The sequence below is a fragment of the Mchenga conophoros genome, linkage group LG1, assembly GCF_057382185.1.
Source record: "Mchenga conophoros isolate Kocher_MC1m ecotype Shallow Benthic linkage group LG1, M_conophoros_male_GT1.1, whole genome shotgun sequence".
Classification (NCBI taxonomy): domain Eukaryota; kingdom Metazoa; phylum Chordata; class Actinopteri; order Cichliformes; family Cichlidae; genus Mchenga; species Mchenga conophoros.
The window spans coordinates 6810295-6823896 of record NC_140526.1 but is presented as its reverse complement, the minus strand read 5'-3'; the positions used below and the strand labels follow the sequence as shown (position 1 = coordinate 6823896).

The 13602-nt window shown below is 39.7% G+C and overlaps 1 protein-coding gene across 8 annotated transcripts in view; it reads right to left on the bottom strand.

Annotated features, from left to right (window-relative positions):
* Positions 1–1745: 1745 nt before the first annotated feature.
* The window catches only part of cep89 (centrosomal protein 89), a 54343-nt gene continuing 42486 nt past the window's right edge, over positions 1746–13602 (bottom strand). For 6 of the 8 annotated variants that reach the window (XM_085293764.1, XM_085293678.1, XM_085293363.1 and 3 more), the window contains one exon: positions 1746–2669. In XM_085293764.1, coding sequence (XP_085149890.1) covers positions 2483–2669 — 187 coding nt within the window. In that variant the 3' untranslated portion in view covers positions 1746–2482. Of the gene's footprint in view, positions 2670–13278; positions 13356–13602 lie in introns of those variants that run through there. The other 2 variants (XM_085293523.1, XM_085293594.1) reach the window with 2 other exon arrangements.

Here is a 13602-nt window from a genome sequence, read left to right as displayed (position 1 = left end):
ACTTCAGTGCGCTTTTAGGGTCATGCTCGTGCAAACATCAAAGGGATAACACGGTCTCTCAAGACCTCTTACCCCCCACACAACCAAATCCGCAGGATGCTCCACACGTGCCGACGCCATCTTCCGTGTAGTGATGGGTCGTTCGCGAACGAAATGGCTCTTAGAGCCGGTTCTTTGACGTGAACGACGCGAGCCGGCTCCTTATCGCGAGCCGTCACGTGGGGTTTTTTTTTTTCTTTCTCTCAGCCTCTCTCTCGCACTTTTTTTCCGCTTCACTCTGCACGCGAGCCTGGGCAGAGGGGGGAGGGGCGGTAGTTACACTCAGTAGCACAGGAACAGAGCCAGAGAGAGAGAAAGAGAGGCAGGGACAACAACATTAGAAAGGTATAGTAATCATCCACAACTATTTTCGGTTGCAGATGATAAAGGATTGAGAAAGTTTATTCATGCAGGTCCATATGACAGAGAATATGCATGTTCTTTTAGTTTTCATATTATAATTTATATTTAATTGTGTTGTGGTTTGCAGTGTTTTGTGTTCTTTTCACTTTAAATTTGTGAAAGGAAAAAGCTGAAAATTTAAATAGTTAAAACTTGAAATGTGAATAGTTGATTTTTGTATTATATGATTTATTTATTACATTTTATGTGGAGTGAATAAATAAAAGTATATTTACGGTGGCCCCTAGAGACAAAGCACATACAAACTTCAAATCACGTACGAACTCTGAAGCATGTACAAACTCCAAAACACGTAAAAACTCCAAAACACGTAAAAACACGTACAAACTCCGAAGCACGTAAAAACTCAGAAGCATATAAAAACTCAGAAGCACATAAAAACTCAAAACACGTACAAAAGACAACAGAAGTGCTCCAGGATGCTGGGCACAGTGTTGAGCCTTTGTTATCTTGTGGCTACACAAGCCAGCAAGTACCAACGACCGGATTTGGTGTGTGGTAATAACAGGTAAATGAACTTTTTTTTAAATTATTTGAATATATATATGAGTGCCTGTGTATAAATACACAAACAATACACACATGCTTTCAATTGTGTGATTTAAGTGATCTAGTAGCTCTGCTTTGGAAGTTCAGTTCATGCTAGAAATGTGTTTTGGAGTTTATACGTGTTTTGTCTCTAGGGGCCACCGCATATATTTATATATAAACATATATAAATAAAACCACTTGTTTTTACGTTAGTAATTCCTTTTGTGCATAATTTTATATTATTGTTAATAATAAATTAATTAAAGCAACAAAACAACCTGAAGAGCCGGTTCGGAGCCGAAAGAGCCGGCTCTTTTTAGTGAGCCGAACCGAAAGAGCCGGATCTCTCAAAAGAGCCGGAAATCCCATCACTACTTCCGTGAGAGGTGATTGGTCTGTAGGCGGCGCTTTTATACTAATCGATCGATCTGCAGAGGAGGTTTGGTAATAAGGCTACCTTATCTGTGAGCTACATGGTCTTTAAAGCTATGTAGTCTTTTGCAACAGACAAGTGACTTTGGGAGGGATGTATCATCAGCTTGTTATATTTGCCAGTTTTGTTGATATTAGGCAGGAGAATCGTCAGATTTTTAAAACATAGTAACTAGTAAGGAAAAAGGATTATTCTAAGTTTGGATTGACTGATCAGGATAGAATAATCCCTGAGGACTGCTCATGGATGGATGCCATCAAATGAAACATAGATGTGAGACGACAAGTGCGGCTTACCATGACTCAAGTCCAGCCATAAAGAAAAGAAATAACTTCTTTATTATTAACATGGTATCTGAAGGGTCAGTACATTGCTGTTTGTGTAATGAAAATACAACTGCAAGTCCAAAACAAGGTCTGTAAAAAGTCTGTAAATAACCGCGTATATATGCACAATTCTACATGAAAAAAAATTGTGCCCTTTTGTCGTTTTAATTTTGTGGGATTCAAACAGTGTCAGGAAAGCGTTTCTCATTCATTGTATAAAATGTAGACCCGCAAATACATGACAGTAAAAAATGCTGTTACTACATTTGTCCAGCAGATGGCAACCTTCGCTTAGCAACAAAAAAAGTAATAACCACAGAGTGCCACTTGCAACTCTTCACTATCCTGTATGGCACTATACTTTGCATGTTTTATAAAACCCTGAGAATAATAATTTAAAAAATACAAATATATGCTAAAATATACAAAAGTCATTCACTTCTAGAAATAAAAGTTATCCAAGATGCTTTTCTTTCCATCACTAGTGCCCAAGCCAAGTCTTCCTCACCAGCTTGACTGTGTTAAGTGAATACTGTTTCTGTCCATGTATTGCAAATATTTCCATCCACCAGACAGATTTCAGGTATCACTCAGATAGAACAACAAACTGACACAAAGGCAAGCTGCTGGATGTCTGCAGGCTGACATGATGACTATAACAAGTTGACAGTTATCTGAGCAGTCTATTTTGAGCAGACAGGCACACCTGCAGGTTATTGCTCTAGGTATTTCAGCAATAGAAATCCAGCCCATGCTTGTGCTGCTGCTGCTGGGAGGATGTAGTGATCTCATCTGGAGCATGAGCAGGCCAACTGTGGAGGTCCCCAGTGAGTTTGGAATCCAAAAGAGTCTCCCTCATCTGTTGGTTCTCCCTTGTTGCTGCCTCCCACACCACCTCCAGCTCTTCCTCTATCTCCCTGCAGGTGCGAAGAGAGGAGACAAGAAAATGAGTCAGACGATCCATTTGTCCATCATTCTACATATTTGATAAGTTACAGTATTGTGAAATAGCAATAAAGTTACACAATACCAACTGGACCTGTGTAAACTGAATTTACACCCCTTGGCAGCTAAAGTGGGCACACAGGTCTGATCACTCCCACCCCTGCTCAATCAAATCATCACCATTTTTAGAAACATGGATTTGGTTTACATTTGTCAGGAGCAGGAGGAATCTGAATTTTGTCAGAACACACCTAGATGATCTTCAGATTTTCATAGTTGAACTGTTTGGATGACAATGGTCAGGATTTTCTATGAGTCGTGTTGTGGCGAGTGCCGTACTTTATGCTGTTTCATGCTGGGGCAGCAGGTTGAGGATCGCAGATGCCAACAGACTCAATAAACCGATCAGTTACTGGCCAGTAACACTGTGGGGGTGGAGCTGGCGTCAGAGAAGCGGATGTTGTCCTTGATAAGGACAATGCTGGACAATACCTCCAACCCACTCCATGACGTACTGGCCAGTCACAGGAGCACAGTCAGTGAGAGACTGAGATTAGTCAAATGCACCACTGAATGACACAGGAAATCATTCCTGCCTGAGGTCATCTCTCTGTACAGTTCCTCTATCTAAAGCCCAAGTACACACTGCAATCGTTGCACACCATTAATATCGCATCCTCTACAGCAATAATAAAAAGTCAAAATGATAAGAGGGGCACCTCAGTGTCAACTGTATACATTTAATTTTAGTATAATAGCATATAATAGTATAGTAGTGTAATATACTGGGAGATTTGTAATTAGAGCTTTTTTGCTATATTTTGTATTATTTTATTTAACTTAGTTAGGTACTGTTCTTAGTGTCATGGAGCGACTGTGACAACATAATGTCCTCCGGGATTAATAAAATATTCTGATTTTGAATGTTGGGCTGCTTTGCTCCTTTTGCTATGACTTTCCGTAACTTTAAGGCACGAAAAGAAAAAGCACGCTCTCCAATTGTCTTTTTTCTGTCTCTAGGAACCTTTAGAAGGCCAGAGTGCTGAGATCGTAGAGCACGGGATGGAACGCAAAGGTGTAAAAGGTCGGAGAGGTATGAAGGTGCCAATCCATTTGAAGCCTTGTAGGTGAGCAGCAGGACCTTAAAATCTGCTCGAACCTGACAAGGTAGCCAATGAAGAGATCTCAGTACAGGGGTAATGTATTTCCCGGTTCTTGTTATAATGCGAGCAGCTGCATTTTGCACCATCTGTAGACCTCTAAAATTTTCTTTGGTAGCCCAGAAAGAAGAGCATTCATGGACAAGAACCTCTGCAGTGTCGCTTGACAAAACCTGTCTGATTTTGGCTATGTTCCTCAAATCATAAAAGGTGGTCTTTGTTATCTCTTTTACATGAGACTTGAAGGAGAGCACCACGTCAACCCACACGCCCAAGTTTTTTACCTTGTCCCTGCAATTTATGACATTGTCTCAATTTTCAAGATGAAATTTTGCAACAAGTGCTGAAATTTTTGTGGTCATTGAAGGCCATTGATGGTCACTCTTTTTTCTTCGTGTTAAAACTCTGGTAGCGACATTTTGAATGACATGCATTCTGTGTATGCTAAAGCCTGAATAAAGTCCACTATGGTAATCAAGTCTGAAACAAATAAGAGGATGGATGACCTATTCTAAATCGGACTGTGACAGGAATGGCTGAATTTTTTACATGTGTCTAAGAAGAATTAAACAGAAATGCATGATATTAGATGCCTGTATATTAAACAAGAGCTCAGAGTCTTTTCGGTTTTGAGCCTCTTTGCAAACACAAAGCTCAGACTAGAAGAGAGTTCAATACTATTTCTGTTGGAGGAAGGTGTAATTATGATTATTTCAGTTCTGGAGTCATTCAGCTTAAAAAAACAACAACCAGATTCAGAAAGAACTTTGAATCTCTGTGAGATCAGCACGAAATAAAGTCAAAAAGCATAAAAAACAGAAAGAATGTCAAACAGTTTTTCAGTTTTGCAGCATCAGTTTTCAATAAAATAATGGCTAATCAAGTGAAGTGGAGTTGGCATTAAAGCAAGAAACTGAAGAATGAAGGAAAATGTTTAAATACAGTGAATAATGGCACGTTTGTATATAATAATAAGCGAGGAAGGGGCTTTTCTTTTCGAAAACACTATCCAAAACAGACTGTAGGTTTCTACCGTAAACCTGTCATCACCATCGCAGATAATGGGGATGCAATGGCTGCGGCAACAGTCCTCTGCTGTCCTTACATCACTCTGGGTTGCTGGGAAGTGCATGCTTCATCTTCTTTCTCAATTATATCTAAAGCAGCACCAGAGGCATTGTATATTATGATTGAAAAAGAGAAGCACACATAGCACCCCATCAGAATGTAATAGAACAGAAATGTAGTTGTTGGTTTGGGTGAATTTCACAGTGCAGGCACTCCAAAATGAAGAGTATACTGTGCAAATAGGAGTATGCATTAAGATAGATTGAGAATGTGTGGAAAATCAGTGCTTTGTAATAGAAAGGTTAGCTAAAAAGGTATTGTTATAAATAAACATAAAGCAATACAAACTGCAGCTACTGAAAAGCTCATTAAGTTAAATGGACACCTCTCCATATTAGATAGAAAATGAAACATTACGATCTCTATAAACACAAGATTCACTGTGGGGCTTTTAGTCAAGAACTAATTGAAAAAATCCATCAGTCGTGTGTTTATGCATGTGTGTGTGAATGTATAAGCCTGAAGGTTAATGCCAGCAGTCATATCAGCAAGGGTTTAACATTCAGCTGATCACAACATTAACTGCTTACAATCCAAACAAACATGGGTATAATCTGAGGACTAAATGTCTTCCTGATCCATTAATGACAGCAACTGCAATCGATTGCACTGACAGTTTAAATAAGACTTTGATCCTTTTTAAAAATATATATTCTACACACGAATGCCCAATTATTTATTCATGTGAGTCTAGCCTGCCATCTGATGTGCATTCTTAATGTCAGCAACAAGCCAGCAGTCAAATTAGAAACGTTACACAAACAACAGGTGATGTATTTGGTATATTGAGAGTGATCCTGGATCTTTTCTAATGGAAAGAACTTATAGCAGGAAAAGAAAACCTGAGTTAAAAGATAACAAGATGTGAATCAAATTTTCTGAACATGTAACAGATATTTTTTTTAAAACCCATAAAAACAAAAAAATACTAGTTGCTGACCAGATGCATTTTTCTGTTGCTATACAAATATACATTAACTAGAGCAAACGCTTTTTAAAGGCTCAATACTGCAGTGACTGAGCATCAGGCTTTACGGCACTATAACTCTCTTCCTTCTGCGATTCAGTAGCAAAAGTTTATAACCAGATTGACCTATGATGTGTTTAATAAACAGCCTCTGGTTGAACAGTCAGTTAATTAGACTGTGCTGATAATCAGGGGCTTTCGACAAACAAGCACGAGTGTTATAAACTTCATCACTTTCTGTGGCATCTGGCCGGACTTGGATTAGACATCACAAATCTCACAAGCACACAGAGAGCTACCTTCCTCAATTAGAGATTATAAATAAAACATAAAGCTTTTAAAATCAGTCTCCCTGAAGGCTTTAAATCGCATTGACCACAACACTTACCTCCATGTCAGTAGGGATTTTTTTTTTTTTTTTTAGTTGGAGCAGACGAGCACTTCCTCATGAAATTAACTCACCAGGCACAATGCAGGAAAAAGTGGAGTGTTTCTAAATAAAGCAGCAATCACTCTGCTCGGCCAGGGTGTTATATTGCATTTAGATGATATGGGAATAACTGTCAGAGGGAGATGATTGTTGGCGGCTCAGATGTGGCAACATTCACGCATTCAACACCGAAACAAAACCATAAAATTTGACTTTTCTGAAGTATTTTTCCAACTTTTAAACACTCAAAGTGAAGATGACTTGTTTGCCTCATTAGCTCAGTGTGAGATGTGGTGACATTTGAGTTTGGTCACAGCACGGGTACAAAATGAGCAGTGTCAGTCCAAAAATGTAGATGTGGTCTGCCTGTAGTGAGGGAAAAAACCCCATCTGAGTTCATTTCCCACTAACTGAGTTTGTTTTCTGTGCCCAGGGAAGTTACTCGGTTCAGCCTTTCATATGTAGCTGTCAGGCTTCTTAGAAGAACCTACTCTAAATTGTTCTGCCTAACCATGATGTGAACAACAAAAATAAATAACCTCAATATTTCTTTAGCTGTTGGTTTGCTCTACCAAGCAGGACAGCTGTTTATGATTTGATTGATTTAAGATAAGATACCTTTATTAGTCCCACAAGGGGAAATTTCATGTTAATGTTGCCGACCTATTGCACGCAATGGCGGCGCCATCTTACCCTCCGACCATACATACATTACACAAAAACATCACATGGGGAAGACAGGTCAGAGAGGTATAACAATGCAAAATGTACCACATGAGGAAAGATAAGGAGAAAAAAAAATAACTCCCCCCAGACTGAGCTTCAATAGGGAGATCAGTTTGAGAACAGAAAAAAAAACACCTCTGCACATAGCACATGAAAAAACTCTTAATACACCAAAGAAACACATGACAAGCAACAGGGATGGGTAAAGGGTGAGAGACAGCCAATGTAGACAGTACATCCGGGCCTGCAGCATCGGAGGGGAATAAGCGTTGAAGGCGTTTGGAGGGGTGAGTGTACATCTGCATGTGTATATATATATATGTCTGTGTGCGTGTGTGTGTGTGTGTGTGTGTGTATGTGTCCAGATTTGATACAACATTTATTAAAGAAAATAAATACTGTCTTTATGAACCTTTACTTTCTTTAGATTTTGTTCATGTTATGCGATATTGTTGAAAATATGCACTTTAGATGCACCGATTAGACTCCTTTGTGCATTAGCTGTATTATGTTTAGATCTCTGTTTGAGCTTTAGGCAGGACTGTGGGGAAGTACTTTAACCTTAGCAAATGATCATAATTTGAAAAAAAAAGTCAAACTAATACAAAGCAACTCAAGGTCTGCATCAGCAAATGAGTCAGTGTGTCTGGTTAAAAGTTGTAAAGCAGGTGTGTATGGTCTCACGTTGTTTGTATCTTTTGCACTCTGACACTTTTCCAGTTGATGCTGTGTCTGACTATACTGTGCACATGATGACAGTCTGACAACCTTAATTTGCTTGTGAGGACCATATAAGATGCAGCAAAGCTTCAGAAATAAGCCTAAGTAGAAGTTACTACTGGTACTCTGGGTTAGCTCCAAGTGTACATCAGAACCTCTCTCTGAAGTCCACCACTGAAGTCTGGTTGCCTTATGTTTACCTGTAAAAGACAGATCAATCTTTTGTCATTGTAACTGTTTTATCTAAGGAGCTTGTAGAGAAAAGTGTTTGGACTTCTATTCTAAGAAGTCCAGATGCTTTTCTTTACAAGCTCCTTAGACTACGATGACCTGGATGACTGACAACCTTCACAGACATAACTGTTTTATCATATAGTTTCCGTTCCAGCTCTCACTAGAGTGTCTTTGCATAATTAACACCTCAAGGATCTTATCTTATATCTGGTCTCATATTAGGCCTTTGATTAGCAACTCAATCAATTTTCTGCCTGAAACAAGCTCATTTAGCTATTCTCCCTTGAAGGCCACCCTCCCTTTAAGCCTGCTTTTTTCTGATAGGCTGCTCCTGACCAAAAAGAAGGTTTGAACTGTAAGTGGGTGGGGTTTCTGTGTTTCTGGGACATGGATATCTCTTTCACTGACAGACAAGAGTAGACCAAAACTGCTGAAACAGCACAACAGTTATAAAGTTATCTGCCTGTCTGATTGTGAGTGATGGAAAATTAAAAAAAGAAAGAAAGAAAGAAAAGAAAGTGCAATAGATCCCTTTAAATCTTGTTTCAGGCTTCTTCTTCTTTTTTTAAATTCCCAGCTGTGTGAGTTTCCTACTGATTGGTGACTTCTTACTTCTAGATGACTACAGTTCTGGACAAATCTATGATCCTGGCGGTTCATCAAAAGCCTATATATTATAAAAGGCACACATAAAATTTTTATAATGACCAATTTTCCCTGCAATTTTAAAGGCAGGAAAAAAAACCCCTCCAGACTGTAAATTTATCTTGAGAACATTAACTTGACTGTGAAGAAAAAAAATGATCTCATTCCTAATTAACAATGTTCCTCGGAGTGAATGACTTTTGCTAAAAAACACTTTGTCCTTTGCCTTCGGTGAGTAAAGACTCACACGTCTGCTAATTACCTCCAACCCAAACAGTTACCTGGGGCAACAGCTCTCACCGCTGCTTCCTATGAGGCTACTCACTACTCACACAGAATACAAAGATTAATCTTGGTGCTACAACAGATGGAAAATTCAATAGGAGTGTGTATGTTTGGTGGGATAGCTGCAGGAGCCAAAAGCCACACAGATGCAGTCTGACCTATTGTATTTAGCAAGGCTTAGCAGTAGCTCTGCCATCCCAGAAAACCTCCATTACAATAATAGCTTCAGTAAGCTGTCGCTATATCAGGATTTGGTCTGTTGCTCTGCAGCAGAACATCTCACTCCTTACCTCCCCCATCCTGTCTCAGTCAGCGAAGACACTAACATCATTCTGAGTTATTCTGAGCTGTTGGGGATCATAAGGCAAATAAGGCAGAAAGACAGCTACAGGGAAAAACACTAGCATCTCTCCTTAATTATGACTTTAAGCAAGTATTTTGTCCTTAACTAAAGAGAAGTTAGTCACAGCAATACAAATACATATTTACAAAATTTTACTCATCCAGATAGATATAAGTTTTAATTTTTCATTGATCATTAAAAATAAAATCAACCTATTATAACAAACACTGCAAACCAATTTAAAATTTACATTATTTTGTAACTGAAAACCAAAAAAACCCCTGAAGAAATGGCATCTTGGTGTTGAGTTGGGTTGGGTTGAGGTCTACAAAAGGTTATGGATTTTCTATGTCAGCTACATGTACAGTTTGGACTACAAAAGTATCACTGCTGTGTGTCATTAACAGTCCTCTTTCACTTCATGCTTTAGGCTGGAAAACAAATTGCAAGGAAAAGAAACTAGATTTAACATAGGTTCCACCATAACAGCGGTCTCGAACTCCAGGCCTCGAGGGCCGGTGTCCTGCAGGTTTTAGATGTGTCCTTGATCCAACACAGCTGATTTAAATGGCTAATTTACCTCCTCAACATGTCTTGAAGTTCTCCAGAGGCCTGGTAATGAACTAATCATTTGAATCAGGTGTGTTGACCCAGGGTGAGATCTAAAATCTGCAGGACACCGGCCCTCGAGGCCTGCAGTTCAAGACCCCTGCTCTATAACGTTCAACCACCTGATGAGCCACTAAAAGCATAAACATCTTGGTCACTACATGATCCTCCTGAAATACACCACACCTTTGTGCCCAGAACCATGTAACTCAAGAGGAACAGAGAACCAGCTATTATCCCCTCTGGTCCTTTACTCTGCTGGATAAAGCAGATTCAGAACCACTCGTGAACCTGATAATTAACTACTGCTAAAAAATATGTTTATCCACATTCTTGGACATAGGCATTAATTATGCATGAGTCTCCAAGTGTGCACAACATTAACATAAAATAATGTCAGCAATTTACACTTCTCATTTTCCCACGAGTGAAAACAGGAGAGATTAATGCTGCATCAGACAAAAAGTCGAACCGACTTTAGATTAGCTGTTGTAGTTCACCTGAACCTAAAGCTAAAACGATGCTTAAACTCAATTCAAAACGGAATCTATGGCTATTTTACAACATAGCATATGACAACAAACTCAGTGTAAACCCATTCTCAGGCAGTTCTTAATCTATTGCATCATTTCCAAACAATTATTCATCACTGAGCTCAAATCCACCCACTCAAAATCCTGAAAAACATGCTAAAAATATGTTTTATCAACAAACACCAAACAGTGAGAGCAGATTATGCATTCAGGTCTTAGCTAGAAGGCTGCAGAAAGAAATCAAACAAAAGCTGAAATGTTTGTTGGGAGGAAGCTAGCTCTATAAGGACTGCTCTTCTATGTTCTGCTTTTTTGTGGCTGGATATGGCGAAGACAGGACTGCATTTAGAGGGGAAAAAAGTGATCTGAAGACTCAAACCCCTCCTGAGCTCCTGGAAGTCTCAGGCAATGCAGCTTCCCTGGAGGCTACGCAGAACTCAGCATGCAGGCAGTAATCACAACTTATCAGCATCTCTGCTGCTGTATCATGGGCAGAATACAAAGCAGTGGATCAGAGAGAAACGAATGAAGCAGAGATAGATTTTCTTCTGTTCAGTTCTGAGAAGTTTGTCTTCACCCTAGTCAATTCTCATTTAAATCGTCTCGTAACGCTCAAATGGAGAAGAAGGTACTTCTGGTTTTTTAAATCACCAAGATTTTACTCACCATCAGCTATTGCCACAATAACACATTTTATTCTGTGCCACCATTTGGAGGTCAGTCATAGATTCATTCACATGCACTCTGATGACTGGGTAAAGCTGACTCAAGGGTATCTGCAGTTACTCAAAGGCAGTGGTGCAGCGGTTTGTGGTGTGGTAAAGCCAGTAGGTTAGTAATGTCTGTGTTAATGTGTACAATTTGTCATTAAGATGCCCTCAGGGCAGACCAGGACAGGATCTTCTAACAATCTGATTAGCTTGCTTTCATTTGATAGCAGCAGGCAGCTGGCTCAGAGACTGAGCTAAAAACAGACTAACAGGGGAATAAAGGGGAAGCGGTAGAGCATCAGAGTACAAAGACTCAGTGTTCACTGGGTGTCGTACTACAATAGTCTAAAAAGAACCAAGAATATACGATCAACTACTGTATACACGAAATATTTACTAAATACATAACGTAAAGTATGTGCTGACATGTTCTCAATCAAATAATATCATATTTACTGAAAATATATTGCTTCAGGCAGTATTCATGTGAATCCTGTTAAGAATCAGGTGCAGTTTTTCCACCCTAAGCAGTCCAGCGTCTGTGAGCACTGTGTACAACTGTGGGGTTGGTGGTAACGTTGGAAGAAATTGCTCATCCTGGGGAGGGAGGGAGGGCTAACTCATTTTATGTGAAGGGAGGATTTTAGAACAGAGCTGTGTGATCTGCTGTTTCCACCACTTTACAGAATGTCAGCATGTATGTCCTGAACCCAGTGATGAAAGAGAAAAATGCACTGTACACATACATACACTGGACAGAACACACAGATATACAATGACATAGGACACTGACGAGATGTTTTAAAAAAGTGATATTTAAAACCTTTTTTGGCTGCTTGTGTTTACAGCTTGCTGTGAAGTTGATACTATTTACTCTAGGTAGGGTAGGAGCGTGAGCAATTATCTTAGCAAAGAGATACAAACATCAGCAAAGGTATCAGCTTTAAATGGTCATATCAACAAAATCACTGTAATGTAAACATTTACTGTCTTACTTTATCTTCTGAGGGGAATAGTTTTGGCTCTAAATGCTTCATTATACTTGCAAGAAAGCTAATAATGGTGTCTGAGGGCCATGTGGCACTGAGCAGGCATCATAACGCGGGTCCACATGTTCTTAAACTACTGAGACCAAACTAAAATTAAAGACATATGGGGTCCAGAGAGTAATGGTAAATGGCCTTTATTTGTATAGCGCTTTTACTAGTCCCCCCTAGGGACCCCAAAGCGCTTTACACACCCAGTCATCCACCCATTCACACACTGGTGGAGGCAAGCTACAGTTGTAGCCACAGCTGCCGTGGGGCAGACTGACAGAAGCGAGGCTGCCATATCGCGCCTGGTGTTGGCCAGAATATGGCCAACACCAGTAGGCGAAGTGTCTTGCCCAAGGACACAACGACCGAGACTGTCCGAGCTGGGGCTCGAACCGGCAACCTTCCGATTACAAGGCAAACTCCCAACTCTTGAACCACGATCGCCCAAGATGTGGCTGTAGGAATTGCCCAATGTGGATCTGTGGACAAGGAATGTCTCAGTTATGGGTAATGACTTTTTTTTTTTTGAATGGAATACTTTTAATTGTGGACAGACCTACTGTCTGCACAAACATGCATGAGGAGACATGGCTGGCCCATAAAATTATGGCTACATTATGGAAGCAGAAGAGTCAACAGTGAGGTAATGAACCTAGCAGAATGAAGCCTGGTTACAACCGTTTATTGTCTTGAGTGGAAGAAGCACAGACAATTGAGTAATATAACTGGGTGTTCAATGCAGCGTCACCTATTCACATTGTAACATTATGTACACACCCCCAGAACAAAAAGCTATACAATAAATCAGTATTGCACTAAACAGTGTTTGCATCTTGTTCCATTTCCACACGTCAGTGTTTTTTCAGTGTACTGATAAGCCCTATTGCGACTTAAGAAATGATATTGCTTCTTTTCTTCAAATTTTCATGTGAATATTGTGTATGTCTGTGCTGTTATTCAGTGTTATTCAATAAACGATTAAGATGTTTGATCTCGCACGACTGAGCGAATACAGATTTTGACTCGATTAATAACAGGGACACAGGGCCCGATGGGCGTCGTCACCACCTCACACACACACCGTCACTGCCTCTGCTCTTCGTGTTGCTGCCATTTCACAGATCGGGAGGGCTGACACACACACACACACACACACACACACACCATGAAACTTTACCAAAAAAAGAAAATAAAGTGGTCTCTGACAACTCTATCAACATATAAAAAGAAATATTCTAAATACTTTTGGCATCTTCAGTTTAATAATTTAGGACTGAGTTAGGAGGAATATGTATTGGACAAAGAATTTCACAGTTGAGGAATAAACCTGTTGATGTAACTGCTAAATAAACTCAAAGAAAACCTTTCACATTTCTGT